The 16,151-nt window shown below is 38.9% G+C and overlaps 1 protein-coding gene across 2 annotated transcripts in view; it reads right to left on the minus strand.

The window, feature by feature from the left end:
• GPC6 (glypican 6) overlaps positions 1 to 16,151 on the minus strand; it is a 1,085,955-nt gene that overhangs the window by 802,102 nt on the left and 267,702 nt on the right. For both annotated transcript variants that reach the window (XM_077855187.1, XM_077855188.1), the window contains exon 2: positions 265 to 423. In XM_077855187.1, the coding sequence (XP_077711313.1) occupies positions 265 to 423 (159 nt within the window). The remainder of the gene's footprint in view (positions 1 to 264; positions 424 to 16,151) is intronic.

Genomic DNA, 16,151 nt, shown 5'->3' on the forward strand with positions numbered 1-16,151 from the left:
TCTAATCATGAAAAATTAAGCTAAATCTTTCAGAATAAATCTCCCAGGCAAACCACACATTCAAAACAGCTCTTTGTTAACTCCAGCTTTTCTCAGATATTAACTACAAAAATTGTCAAGAAAGTGCATGCTTTTTCTAAAAATAGGCCAAGTTATAAATGTTTAAGAAGGAAAGAAAAGCTCTTGCTCAAAGAAGTGTTTTTCACAGAAGACCGAGATTCTCAGAAGAGCACCCCAAAGGACAGCAGAAACTGTCCCACCTACCATCAAATTTCTTGTGCCTGGACACGAAAGTGGTGCGTACGAAATGGCTCGTCTCTTCCACGAGGTTTTCAAACTCTAGTTTGCTTTGCTGGCTTAATTTGTCTTCCATTTCTGTGGTGCAGCATGTATATTCTTGAGGACAGATTCTTAAGTGTTCCCCTGCAATGAGAAGGTAAAGGTCAGGAGGGGATGATAAGGACTTTGGGACATTTGCTTCTCCAACACTTCCCTCAAACCCTGGAGTACTTGTTCCCCTAGCCCTTCCAGCCATGCCCATGAATTTATCTGGGCCTCTGTGGACTTTACATCCCAGACTTTCAGGACTTCAGCTGAAGCTGATGCTGTGATTGGAATATTTGTATCCCTCCAAATTCGTATGTCAAAATCCTAACGCACAAGGTGATGGTATATAAGGATCTGGTGCCTTTGGGAGGTGACTAGTCAGGTCGGGAATGAAATTAGCACTCTTGTAAAACAGACCCCAGAGAGCTAGCTTGTGCCCTGTACACAGGAGGACACAGTGAAAAGATGGTGTCCGTGAACCAGGGGGCAGGTGCTCACCACACTCAGAATCTACCTTTGCCACCACCTTGGATTTCCCAGCCCCCTAGACATCAATCAATGTCTTGTGTCTCCAAGCCACCAGTTTATGATATTTCTGTCTACAGAAGCCCAAACAGACTAAGACACCTGATATTTCCTTCCTGCCCCTGCCATGTAAGCGGATGGATATTAAAAACCTCACAAGACCATGACAATGTCCCTGCTTTTATATGAAATGTGCCAAGTAACACCGGGTGACAAGAGATGTAATATAGTCATAAGTGTGCTTGTCTTTGGAAACCTCAAGTAATGTAAAAGACGCTAACTCCCATCACCACAGTCAGTGTGACAGCAAGGGCAAGAAAAGATGGGAATCGTTCCTTGTGCTCTGTTTTTGTCTGTCCATCTGTCAGAAGTCATCAGCTTTTCTCTCGGGCGAGTGAGTGTGTCTATAATGGTGGGTCTCATGTGCCATACATTCCCTCAGTTGGCAATTCTTGTCAGAGAGTAAATGTTCTCCTGCAAGGAGGAAGGCACTGAGGGGTTTAATTAATGCTTCTGTTCTATGGAAATGTAAAGTAAGAGGTAATGAAAGTCATGGATTTAATTCTATATCTTTATCTCTGAATATACCAGGCCACTTCTTTTGGCAATATTGCTTTCTTCAGTGCTATTTGCAAGTAGGAGCCAAACCTCTGCTTCATGAAATTAAAATAGTCTGTTAATGCATAAAATGTGAATTTCTCAGTGAGGCAGCTCTGTTCGTGTCAAAATGTTTAGTGGAGCCTGTGGAAGGATGAAGAAAAATCCACCCAACATCTCGGTAAGTAAAAACAACAAATTGTCCCTGGAATCAAAGTCACTGTAGGGCACTGAAAACCAAATGCACAAAGTACTTGATGTGGTGATTAAAATTCATTTACAATGCTTAACAGAACTTCTATAAAATTATGTCCTGAGACCAGTGTGAAGTATAGGGTGTTTCATGTTTACGTCGTTTGATGCTTTAGTGCCTGCTTAAAACAACCCCAGAATAAAAAATGACCACAATGTGTACTAAAGTTAGATCTTATATAATTCCTGGAAGGGAAGCAGACCGCAAAATATCATATGTATATTTTCTTAAATCAAAATGCATTGTACTTGAGAATGATAAATATCAAAATCAAGATAACACTTCTCTTCCAGGAGAAATTAGGATTTCAGAGAGGTACTCAAATACTTTTATGTGTAGTCTTTTATTTCTTAAGTTGTCTGATGGATGCATGATGTTTACCATACTATTATCTCCACTTTTTCTGTACATTTAAAATATTTTGTAATATAAACTTGGAAGTATGTCACCAAAAGGTAGTAGCCATTACAGTTGTGCTACAGAGGAGAGCAGAGGGTAGATATTAAGAAAGACAAACAGGCTGCCCTTGACATTCAGAAGCCAGCCTGGCAACTCACAGCTAGGTCATGATAGTCTATTACATCTAAACAATCTCACAGAATGCCAACCCTAGACAAAATTACTCTGAGACCATGATAAATGAGACAAAGCAAAACCACTTCAAAATTTTGTCTAAGCGCAGACAAAAACAAGGCTCTATGTCATCACTAAAGTACTGAATATCTCCTCTCTGAGACAAAATGAGTGTACTTCTTTACCATTTACAGATTGATCTTCATACCACTCTCCCTCCTTGTTGATCAGATTTATTGACATCGCTTTTCATAGATTTACCTCCGCTTTCTGAAAGCATTCAATCTAGGCTGAAGCCCGGCTTCCCTGAACTCTCCCCCAAACCATTCAACCAAACTTCAAGTCCTATAATAGAATCTTTCAAAGTCCCTCTCACTAAGAAACCCCATGGTTCTCCATGGTACAGTCTTGCTTGAAGATAAGTGATATCTTATTCAATTTCAGAGGTGTTTCTAATGGTTTCTCATTTGAAGGTACTGATAATACCAAAGTGAGGAGGGAATAGAATATGAATTTTGAGATTTTTCTCCAAGTCATTCTGATACATCACCATAAAAAGCAGAGTTCTAGAGGTTAAGACACTGGTAAAGAATAAAAGTGACTTTATCAAAAGCAAATGGCCTATAAATCTCTAATTTACTTTTTATAAAATATAAATCTAACTAATAAGGACAAAACTCTGTATCCAAGTTGAATGGATATTTAGCATTAACAATTCTGTATAATGTTCCTTTCTCTGATGTGTTATAAATCATTTCCAAAAATTGCCCTACTCTATTTCCCACCCTATCCTGTACATCAGGGCTGCATTACACTTCTGAATCATAACAAATGAATTTTTAGCGAAATGCTGGTGACAAGCTGATCAAAAGAGAATAAACATTTTATGACCTGAGGGAAATAGTTGTATTTGGGATATTCATGGAAGAAATGCCAAGGATCTACATTTGTGAAATGAGATTGGATTGGAAGCACTGTAATCTCCAAACACTCCACGAAAATCTGTATTTTATGTTAAATGATAAATAAAAACAGGAAGATACTTACTTCTCCATGGGACTTTATTTTTTTAAGGATTTTATTTATTTATTTGAGAGATGGGGAGAGAGAGAGAGAGAGAGAGAGAGAGAGGGCAGGGGAAGGCAGAGGAAGAAGCAGATTCATTACTGAGCAGGAATCCCCATGCAGGACTTGACTCCAGGACCCTGGGATCATGACCCAAGTTGAAGGCAGAAGCTTAACCAACTAAGCCACATAGGACCCCCTTGGGACAAACCGAACTTACTCTGTGTGTGTGTGTGTGTGTGTGTGTGTGTGTGTGCGCGCGCGCCTGTATAGGGTCATGAGGCACATGTAAGCAGCTGCCATTCTCATTCAATGCAGTATTAGATATTTTATAGATATTTTATAGAACTGGAAGCATCCTCAAGAAGTCAACACCTTTATGCAGGCCCTGCAGAGGGATAACTCGAGACATGGAGAGACAGAGGCAGACAAAGGTAAGCATGGAGAAAGCAAAGAGATGGAGAGATCACCAGAGTGTTTAAGAATCCTGCTATTGGATGAGTAAATCTTTCATGCAAAGTACTTGTTAGAATGTCTAAGGAAGACCATACTGATGTCCCCCAAAATACAGGATCAGGGAATGTGAAATGTGTGGTTGAATTTAGGTTGAGCCTTATTTTCTTTCTAACATATGCTAGATAAGAAGGTTCTGGAAGAACTGACCTATTGAAGTACACTTCCTTTCACCCACAATCTGAGGTCACTGATACTTGTCAAAACAACTTGGTAACTCTGAATGGCCAGAAAGACTTAGGACAATTGCACAATTTGTTCTAAGTTTGTTCATTTATCTCATTTTGGGCCCTAGTGCAGGGTTTTTTGTAAACCATGGCCTCTGGGCCAAATCTGGTGCACCGTCTGTATTTGTAGGACCTGAGAACAAAATGGTTGGAGAAAAGAAAATCAAAAGAATGATATTTTGTACTATATGAAAGTTTCATGAAATTCAAATAGAATTGTCCATAAATAAAGTTTTATCAGAAGATAGTCCCATCTCTTCATTTATGCATTGCCTGTGGCTGCTTTTGTATGCAAACAGTAGAGCTGTCATGACTGAGAGCACAGGGACCTGTAACTTGGATATTTACATTCTGAAATAATATGTGGCAGCTACTCTGCTATATGAAAAATTAGCTCTATCCCTTCCCGTTCTAGTTTCTCCAAATGACAAGAATGAAACTTCTCAGCTTACGTTCTTTCTAACAGGAGCATTCGAAATAATAATGCAATTCTTTCAAAGCAGGAACTTATGAAAGATAAGAAAGTGTCGTTTATGAGCTTCCCACATGCTCTCTCAAATTCCCTCAGGTTCCCTATGTTACTTATTCTATAATTAGATACAACATTTAGCTCAATGGGCAATGCCACCAGATACCTCCAAGATCAGTAATATTAAATATACTAGTTTGTGCCAGCCATCAGGATAAGATATCCTGTGCCATCAGGATAAGAGACCATAAAAGCAAGAAGTGTGGGGTTGAAATGACGATGACCACACCTTCACTCATCAAACATGTATTGAAACCTATGTGCAATTCATGATGATAGGTTCCTGTCCATCAAGATCACATGCAGGGTCATGCCATCAGCTTACACAGGTGCCTGCTTTCTTAGGGGACTTCCCCTACATGCTGGTGATTTCCCAGGTCCCTGTATTTTAGTAGAACTCTCCACTAGCTCTAAAATAAATAGGGAAATTATAGATGTCAGAAAAGGGAGTTCCACCAGGAAGTTAGAGATTGAGTAAAGGCTCAGGGACATATAGACTATAAACTGTCATCTGTTTTTGAAGAAAGAAGAGATGGGCTATTCCTCCCTTTCATGCCTCTTTTAACTGTGTCACTCTTTACAACATCTTTCCCCAAATGCCTGCCCAGATGTTTGTTTTCACTCCAAGACACAGAGGTGACAGTAGAAATGTGATTCTGCTAGATCGCACTCCCTCCAGGGATAGCCCTGGGTTTGAAAACTGCCAGGAATAGACTCGGTGAGTGGCATGGTGGGAAATATCAGGAGACAGGAGGACCTCATTAGCCATAGAAGCCAGCCTCTATGGGTCTGGAGCAGCAGACTCTCTACCTCGGAGGTGACACATGGGGACCTCAGAATGTACATTCCAAACAAACAAACAACCAACCAAGATGAAGTGCCCCAAACGCGTCACATTTCACAGACTATAGCCAGCCAAACTCTTGGCTTTTGTAGAGCTTTGGAGTGTGGAGGGAAATTACTAACCTTACATTTCCTAAAAGGTAGGTAGGGAATCAAAATCTAGAAGTGCAAAGAAGGGACACCAGGATGGCTCAGTGGTTGAGCATCTGCCTTTGGTTCAGGTCGTGATCCCAGGGTCCTGGGATCCAGTCCCACATCGGGCTCCCTGCATGGAGCCTACTTCTCCCTCTGCCTGTGCTTCTGCCTCTCTCTCCGTGTCTCTCATGAATACACAGAATCTTAAAAAAATAATATAAAAAAATTTTAAAGTGCAAAGAGGATGGCAAGATCTCACAAAACAGAGCACTTTAATTTCTGAACCTCCAAATTCCATTTGATGACAGTGCAATACTTGCTTTCACCTTGGCATGTATGGTCTATGCCAGAATGCTCTCATCCTTGAGCTATTAAACTCCCCACAGTCAAGTAGCCATGTCTGGTACCAAGCTAAGGCTCCTCATCTTTTGATACGTCACCTCAAATGACCATTGTGTTCGTTCATCTGGTGTCTAGGAAGTTGACTGGAGCAAATAATCTAAGGAAACAGGCTTAGGAAAGTAAAATACTCTAGAATAAAGTAAACTTTTAACTAGAGTTTCTGCTAGCTAAAATACTTTAAATTGGGAGTTAATAGTCCTGGACTGTTTCCAGTCTCATAAAGTTCCTCCACAAGCTAATCAGGAGTAGTTGAATATAGGAAAGCAGTAGTTTTTAAATGTATGTTCTAGTTCATTTCTCTAGGTTCACATTCCCAAAAACCTCCAAAAAAGCACTTCTTCAACATTTTTCAGTGTGAGGCGTTCTCATAAATGATCCTTTTGTATCTTTAAGGGCTGCTCTTCCTTAGCAGAGTCGTTCAGCACCATAATCAGAAGGTTCAAACTTTCACGCAAGTTTTTAAAATTCAATTAATGTTCTACTTCGATGGCTCTTATCACTCAAATAACTATCTTCGTGTCATCCTTTGACGTTGTCAATTTTCCAGTGAAGCCTCTAAATACTAAGCCTTTCAGTTATTAAATTTTCACTCAGCATTTTGTAAAAGTAATTCCTTTGAAGCAAACCAGTAAGTTAATTGTGTAAATCTGTTCCAACAATTGCACAGAACGGATTTCAAACATGCCACTCGAGATGGTAGAGACCCCGGTTCCACACTGCCAATGTTTCCAGTCTTTACCATTACCTTGTCTTTTTTTTTTTCTTTCAGAGAAGCTGATGGTTGGAAGGGTGGGAACTGGCATAGAAGGTGAGGTCAGAAATAAGAGGGGGTGAGAAGTAGGGGGTTGGCGCTTGGGCAGTGCTTGAAGGCAGGACAGTCCTGGAGCAGGAGGCAGCTGGAGTGAGAAAAGTGATCTTTTCCCTTCCTCACATCTCACCTTGGCTCTAATGTATCTTAAAATTATTAAATTTCTAATACTCTGAATAAAGGGTGTTTCTCCTTATTTTCAAATGAATACATCTAATTTATTTAGTTCATACATGTAAAACTTTGAGACCTGTAACAAAAGCACTGCTTTAGGGACACCTAGGGGGCTCAGTGGTTGAGTGTCTGCCTTCGGCTCAGAGCTTGGCCTGAAGTTCTCAGATCCAGTCCAACATGAGGCTCCCTGCATGGAGCCTACTTCTCCCTCTGCCTATGTCTCTGCCTCTCTCTCTCTGTGTCTCTCATGAATAAATAAATAAAATCTTTAAAAAAAGCACTGCTTTAACACAAATGATTATTAGTGTTAAAATTAGGTATGTGTAGATACACATACACATATACATATGAATACATACAGCATATTCCTTCCAAGTACAAAGAATTGAAAGACCTCAGAAGAAGATTTGAGTTGTTGCAACTTTTCTTCTGTATAGCGAACAAGCCCAGCAAAACTGGTTAAACATCACAGAGACAACAGTAAATCATAACAAAGTGACTCCATGATCTAAAATATGCCACAAACCAGCAACTCGACTTATTCAATAATACATTTTTGGAGAAAATGAATGTGAGCCCAAAGTAAAATATAATCTCAAAGGCAACTGATGAATCATAGTAATTCAATTGATCATTCCACACCCATAAGAGGAAGAGTGCTTATGACATTAAAACATTTTTGTCCCTAGATTATGGCAAAAGAAAGAGAGGTAGTTATTTTGTTGTTCTTTGGAGTTTTCTAGCCTTTTCTTATCATATCTCTATATGATAGAATCCAAAACATTAGAAATAGAACTGATCCAAAGGCCACAGATGCCACCCCAGAGGTGTATTCAAATTGGACTGAAGTAAATGGACAGTGGGGAATTAGTGGACATCCTATTCCAAGAAATCTATCTACAAACAATTCTGATAAACTCAGTTACTTCCCATAAAGACCTTTCCTTTTCTACGTCTTTAAGACTCACCAACTCTGTATTTCAATATGATATTTTCATATAGGAAAAAGTCAAATGCTAACAAAATCTCTTCAACATTCAAAATGTCAATTTGTTGGTCTCAAGACAGTTCTTCAAGAATTAAGACTGGTAAAGAAATATTGTTCTCATTATTTCCGTATTTCAGATTCAAACTAAAAGCTACAGAAGCACAGAAAACTTCAGTTATAATCTCTAGGAATCGGAGAACAAGAGAAGCAAAATGCCGAGGCAAAGATAAGAAACTCAATTCCGCATCTCCTCTCCTATTGCAGTGTGTCTGCCCAACGCTTTTTGAGTGCTCCCCATATGCCAGGCACTGTGAAGCAAGTATTTTTATTGTCTTTATTTTGCAAACTAGGAAATGAATTGTAGAAAGTTTAAGTAGCTTAATCTTTAAGCTAGAAAAGATCTGTCGCCAAAGCTCGTCCTTATTAACTACTCTAATTCCTGACAAGATTCACTGTCTCCAAAGCTCATTCTTAGAACCATTCTAACTTGTGACAAGATTCACTGGGCCATAGCAGCAAACTTAGAGACATCACAAAATATCTTAAATTTTCAGAGAAACTTGACGTTTGTAGGAAACTCCACAGACTGTTGAAAATAGTTGAAGCTTCAACATCAGATTTTACTACATTCTTTCAATGACATCATAATTTTCTGAAGCTGGGTTTTTTCTTAATCTTTCTTAATTTCCAGAATGTTCATGTGGGTAGCATGTGAAAATCAGTATGGAACATGAAATGAAAGTGGTGATGTCCAATTTGGGCTTTGAGAAGTTATGTGCTGCACATTAGTAAATAGTTGTGACTATTTAAGAATTAAATTTTCAAAATGTTCCTATAATGTATATAATGTTTACAAATGGCTACTAGCTCCTTATGATACAAATTCTTAATTGTTCAGATTTAATAAGAAATGACTAGTATTTCTCCTTCTGGCCTATGAGCATCATGTAAAAAATAAATATCCCTGGACATAAAAAAATAATTTTACGTCCAGTGGCTAGTACCAGTAACATAGAGAAACACATCACTGTGCTGCTATTAAGTTATTTTTTAGATATGGTTAAGATGTATGACTTGAAGTTAAAAAAATAATAATACTCTCAATAATGTGGGTGGGCCCCATCCAATCAGTTGAAAGCCTTTGGATCAAAGATTGAGGTTTGGGGCAGCCTGGGTGGCTCAGCAGTTTAGCGCCGCCTTCGGCCCAGAGCATAATCCCAGAGACCTGGTGTCAAGTCCCAGGTCAGGCTCCCTGCATGGGGCCTGCTTCTCCCTCTGCCTGTGTCTCTGCCTCTCTGTCTCTCTGTTTCTCATGAATAAATAAAATAAATAAAATCTTAAAAAAAAAAAAAGACAGGTTTCTTTGAGAAGAAATTCTGCCTTAAGACTACAGCAACAAGTCTTGTTTTTAGCCTGCTAGCCTCATCACATCACATGAGTCAATTTCTTAAAAAAGACTTGTGTGTGTGTGTGTATGTGTGTGTGTATGTGTGTGTCTTATTGGTTCTCCTTCTCTGAAGAAGCCTGATACTAATGCCTCCCTGAACAGAGAACGTATGGGAACCTCTGTTCTAGCTCCCTGTGCATCTACAACAGTGCTCATCATAATTGCCAAGATTATCTGTTTTATCTAAAGTTTGGCACCCTTGCTTACTCTTTTTTGCTCTTTCAGTGCCTACTAATCCCAGTATTTAGAAATTATAGATGGAGCAGCATCGTGTTGGTAAATGCTGAACTGCCTCTCCAGTTTTAAGGAAGAGCCCTGGTTTATAGTGTTTGCCAATGTGGGACCCAGGAAATTTAACAAAAATCCCCTACCCCTGGACAAGCAGAGCAGGACTAACTCCATTTTGTACTGCACCCACCACCTCCCCTATGACCCCCACATGACCTGCGTATTGCTTAAGGCGCTGCCCTGCCCTAGTCAAGCCATTGGCTCGGCTCATAACAATGTAACCCCGCCTTGTGCCCACCAAAACTGCACGGCCAATTCTGACCAGAGTGATAGGCCAGTTCAAATGGATACTATAGGGTAAAATGTAATTCAATTGGCCACCTGCGTGTGGACCCACATGACTGTGCAACTTTCTGCATATGTTATAATCCCACTGGCCCCTATAAAGCTGCTACGCCTCTTAGTCTTAGGGTCCAAGTCCCTGCTCCTCTGTGTCAGGTATACTTGGACCCAGGCTCGAGCTTGTAAATAAACCCTCGTGTGTTTGCATCGGTGTCAGCTCCTTAGTGGTTTCTCGGATTCGCAATCTTGGGCACAACAGCCAAATCTCATGGTATGAGTACTCCCAACATGGCTGATTTCAAGCTATCGAAATGATATTCCTAAATGCTGAGTTGTGAAAAGCTATGCAGCATGATAAAAAACTTTCAATAAAGAAGGTCTAGAGGAAACAAAATAAAGGTCTTATATGAAAAACCCACAGCTAACATCATATTCATTATACACTATACGTAACACACACACAGAAATATTATTTAGCCATGAAAAAATGAAATCTTGCCATTTACAACAACATTCACGGAAGAGTTAGACAGGATTATGCTAAGCAAAATAAATCGGTCAGAGAAAGACAAATACCATATGATTTTACTCATGTGGAAATTAAGAAACAAAACAGACGAGCAAAGGGGAAAAGAGAGAGAGAAACGAACCAAGAAATAAACTCTTACCAGAGTTACCAGAGAGGAGGTGGAGGGGAGGGGGTGATGTGTGAATCAGATGATGGAGATTAAAGAGTATATTTATCATGATAAGCACTGACATGATAAGTACAAAATTGTTGAATCACTATCTTGTACACCGGAAACTAATATAACAGTGTATATTAACTCTACTGGAATTAAAAACTTAATTTAAAAAAATCGGGGGATCCCTGGATGGCTCAGCAGTTTAGTGCCTGCCATCAGTCCAGGGCATGGTCCTGGAGCCCCAGGATCGAGTCCCGCATCAGGCTCCCTGCATGGAGCCTGTTTCTCTCTCTGCCTATGTCTCTGTCTGTGCGTCTCTCATGAATAAATAAACAAAATCTTTAAATAAATAAATAATTTTTAAAAAACATGGAACAGCACACCATCACATAATATTTTCTCCATGGAGTTACAAAAGACACCAAGAGTACAACTAATAATGAAACAATTAGACAGTGATGAGTTTTAAGTATTTATTACCTTGGTTTTGAATATAATTTATTCAAGGGCACCTGGGTGGTTCAGTTGGTTGATCTTACCTCAGATCTTGAACTCAAGATCCTAAGTTCAAGCCCCATGTTAGGCTCCATGCTGGAGCCTTAATTGATTGATTCATTAACTAATTAACTAATCAATCAATTAAGCCTGTGCTTAATTACAGGCTCACAAAATTCTTGAAAATTATAATAATCCATTCTTACAAGGTGGAATGTGCTAGTGTACCACTCTACCCGAAGCTAAATGTACTGAATATTGTTAATTGGCTTCTTCTTTCAATTAGTTGGGTTCCCAAATTCAATTAGAAAGCCCCTAGACCAACAGAGTCTGCTATTTCCACCAACTACATTTAGATCTATGGGTATATTTGCCTCAAAGGAAAATTGGTTCTTCACAGTCATTTCTGACTGCCAAAGTACAGTAAAGAATTCCCCTGAGAGAGATGAGGAGTGCAATAGAGTAGTTATTTTAAGAATGGCAGACAGTGTGGACCATGGCTAAACTGCATGTTTAAAGGAAAAGTCACCAGTAGTGACAAGCAAAGTTATCACTGAGCAAGGTGAGCGAAGGTGATTGACCCATGTTTTGCAATTTGCAGTCGCACAGTATTGCCACTACTCGAGGACTCAGGGAGAGAGTCAAGAGGCAGCTGTTACCTTATGCTATTGTTTTAAAATACCTAAGGTTCATTATACCATAGCCACCTGCTCATACTCACTGCTATTATACCCATAACCAGTACCACGAGCCCTGTCGTATTTACCTTCAAAATATTCATTGCCTTCAGGATAACTCTTTGCACATGGGAGGTCTGATCATAAATGCTGAATCGAATGCATCAGACTCTCTTTGCTCTCTTCGATCATTCATTCATCCATTCCCTTCTCTAATCACAGCTCAACCGCACACACGCACACAGCAGGTTATGCTTGGTGCTAAGGGACAAGAAGCTCAGAATCCAGCCTGGGGAGGTACACCTATGTGCTAAGGTCCACCTTATAGAAAACCACATTATCCTCACTACCTGCACACTCTTCAGCATCTATGACTCCTATAAGAACAGTGGTAATTATAGGAGCTCTTTGATTGTAGCTTACCTACTTGATTTCTAGGCAAGAGTTGCATTGCCCATCTTTCTAAGTTTCAATAACAGGCAGGAACAACCAAGTAGAGGTTTCACCTGTTTCTTTCACTTCACCCTGGCTCAAGTATCTTTCAAACTGAAGGACCTAAAATCATTTAGCAGGTGTTCACAGAGCGTTCATGTTTCAATTTTATAGAGTATTTCAGAGCTCATCATATGAATTAAGGGTAAGTGTTTCTTGTGAAAATTTTGCTACCGTTGTGTATGTTGTGTATGTCTTAGGTTGTGATGAACAATGTTATTTCTTATAGCAGCAGTCTGTGGGCAAAAGTTTGTAAGCCAAAGTTATACTGTGTGTAAGCAGTGACAGAAAGGGCAAAGAGCCCACTTACTAATGCATCCTGTGAAAGCATAAATAGCCAATACTCATTTAGATAGGTTAGATTGGGTTTATGCATGTTTTCTTCTTCAATAATGTCATGACGTCTTGCCTGGAAGAATTCTTAAGATGTCTAATCTTCACCATGCTTCCTAAAGATTTTTGCACGGGCTTATTTTCCACTTGTGTTTCATAAACATTCTGTCGTGGGACCCATAAGAGAGTTCGATTGCTAACCTAGAAGAGGGGGATTTAAGTAGCATTCACAAATATGTTGCGACCTTCATGCCTGCTCTCAATTCATTTGTCATTTGTCTTAGAAATTGCCAAAAACTTTGTATTCAACTATTCAAAGATGTCTATGATGCTCCAGCCTGAATGGCACCTTTACCAGCAGGCTTGGTCAGATCTAGTTAAGCTGTTCTGACACTGCTTGTCAAATCCAGGCAAACAGTAACTCACCAGGTCTCAGTGACCTTCTGCAACCAGAGATACTGACTTACATCTTTCTCTTTTTTTTTTTTTTACCTATATTGCATAAATCACACCAACTACTTCTGATAAGCTCACCCACAGATGATGATCAATTTCAAGTTTATTGCAGTTGTAATCCCACACCCCTCATCCTTTACTCAAATTTAGTCATTCTTGCAATTGAATGTAGTGATCCTGTAGTGATACACAATAAACCAATTTACAAAGTGCTTGTTTTCGACCCTGATAACAGCAGATCAGCATTCTTACTCAATTATGTGACAGCTCACTTGTAAATTTAGGATTTACTGTTCAAAGCCCAATGGCTGTAAACTAGTGCAGGAAAATTCAGTAAAGGGGCTGAGTCCAGGTGAGAGTGATTAAGAACCTAATCAAACTGAACTGCATGTAAGCCCTTATGAAAAATTTTTTTTCTTCCCCATAAAACACTGCAATTTTAGTAGACATCCATAAAACCACGATTGCAACGCTGATCATATCATACAGAGTAAAGTAATAAAAGGCCAGGTGGCTAGAAATGTTTCAAGATCTATGGTACAGTCTATAAGTGTGTATTTCCTTAATTGCCTCCATGACAATGAAATTCCATAATATCTGACCTTTTACGACTCATAGAGCCATTAATTTATAATAATTACTCTAATTCCCACTAAATCATTTAAGATGGATACCTTTGGGTAAATACCACTATGTCTCTATTTCACAGATGAGTGATAGGAGGTATACACAAGGGAGATGGTCCTTTTCTCTCTGGCATCACATTTGCAATTAATAAAGGGCAAGAGATCTCTTAAAATTTGTGTATGGGAACCCAGATTTTTAAATGATAATTTGTCAAATGCTATAATAAATTCTAGCATCCTTTCTAACCTGAGCTTTAAAATGTCAGTGTGCAGGTGATAACAGTATAGTCAAACATTACCATTCAAAAATTTGTGATTAGAGCTCAGCTACAGTTTTAAACGAAGAGGAGTGTAGAACCTCAGAAGAGGCTGGAACTCTTCTGAAATTAAAGCACATATCCCTACATATTTAAAAGAGAAATAAAAGGCCACATTGAATTTAAAGAACATACTGCATAAAGATGATTGAAAAATGTTTTGACATAGAATATAATGTTTGAAAAGAATGCCCTTTTTTTAGACTTAAATCTCAATGGGAATACAAATTCAATACTTACGGGACACTAGGAATAATCACAGTGTGTTCATAATCTCTTTTTGGGATATATTTCTCAGACTGCTTCAAAGAAAGCAAAATCAATGGTTCCCTATGGCCTATAATACAGATGAGAATCATGTATGGCTTTGCTTTTACCAAGCACTTAAAATCCCCATGTCCAAAATAAGCATGTAAGTCAGTATCATTTAACCCGTAGAAATACTTGATTTATCAGATTGGCTCTTTCAAAATAAGACATTAGTGGAAAGTCTCTCAGGTCAGGCCCTGGTTTTGAGAAAAGGATAGAGTGATGTCATTCTAATTTCAGGGTGCAGATGCTGATTCAGAAAGTTCAATTTAGCCTACATCTATGCATCTCCTCATAGTTGTCATTACAAACTACTCTGGGCTAGACTCTCTATATTCAATGTATTAGGGGAAGACAAAAGATACAGAAAGATATGTGTAGACAATTAAGAGAACACAAAGAAACTAAAGGTCCAACTTAGTTCAATTTATAATATATGATCTGATTTACTGAGTTTGACTTTAGGATTTGTGCATATTATTCCTAGAATAATAAGTATTTGGGGGTCACACTCTTCATCCTTGAAAAGTCCTCTGAATTTAAATAACTTCTCCTCTGAATAACCTGCCACTAATGAACTTAGATGCAGTTAATCTCCCTGTTCCATATAACCATATTACTTTTAATCTGTATATTCATTATGATGTTCATTCCAGTGTATTCAAATAGAAGTCCCTTATGGAGACGTCTATATTTCCATTCATTTCCTGCTACTCTTCTTCTTGAGACATGTGCCAAGCAGAATTATTGGCAGCACAAACCTATTATGTTCAATTATCCTCTTGACCTTGGCAGTGCTCTACTCTCTACATGGACAGCTATAAGGGCTTCCCCTCTGCCCCTCTGCTCTTTCCCTTTATCTTCCTTCTCATCCTTCAGTCTCAGCTTAAACACCACCTCCTAAGCCTTCCTAGATCCTCAAGTCCAGGAAAGGTGCCACTCCACTTGCTGCTCTCCCATTAGGTCTGCACATGGCTTTTCCTTGCAGGTATCACTACAATGTAATGACCAGCCTATACACCCAAGTCCTTCACAGGAGCACAGCCTGATTGAGGGCTAGGACTGAGATTTGTTCATCAACCACACCCCCACTGCCTCACTCAGCTCCCAGCCCATAATGTTGCTCTATGTATTCTGGTCCAGCTAATAAATGAAATAAAAATGAATTGATACAATAATGTAAGTAATAGACTTTGCACTAAGTATAATACAAGTTTTACTTGTATTCTAGAAATTAGGTTTACTCAGAAACAACTAATTTAAGAAAAAGATTGTTGAATCATGGCATATCCAAGAAGAGGTAGCAAAAGCTGGCCGGCCAGTAACTGTCCTATAAACACAAAGTCTATAGTGTTCTTCAGACCAATTGGAATTCAAAACACCTTTAAAAAATAACTAATTTGACATACCAATTACACTCCTTTAAAGAAATCTATGGATAGCATAACTAGCCATACACATACTTTTTAAGAAAGAATATAATACCAACTGTAATATAAAAGAGACATGTTAAAAGTATGTCGTCACAAATAATATGTATGGTAGTAATAAGTAAATGCTGAGACAATAGCTAAACTTGAGACAAAACAAGTAGTCAGGTATTTGACCTAAATCTACTATCGCCATGAGCACAACAGATATACACACAGACTAATAGAAGTGTGTTGGACTGACACATCAATACCACAAATGGCATTGCTCCCAGTGATGAGATTTTCTGAAAAATTAGCAACTCTTGGTAACAATCTGCAAATGAAACAAATACAAGTTTTTCTTGATTTACA

Source organism: Canis aureus, chromosome 17 (genome assembly GCF_053574225.1).
Source record: "Canis aureus isolate CA01 chromosome 17, VMU_Caureus_v.1.0, whole genome shotgun sequence".
NCBI lineage: Eukaryota > Metazoa > Chordata > Mammalia > Carnivora > Canidae > Canis > Canis aureus.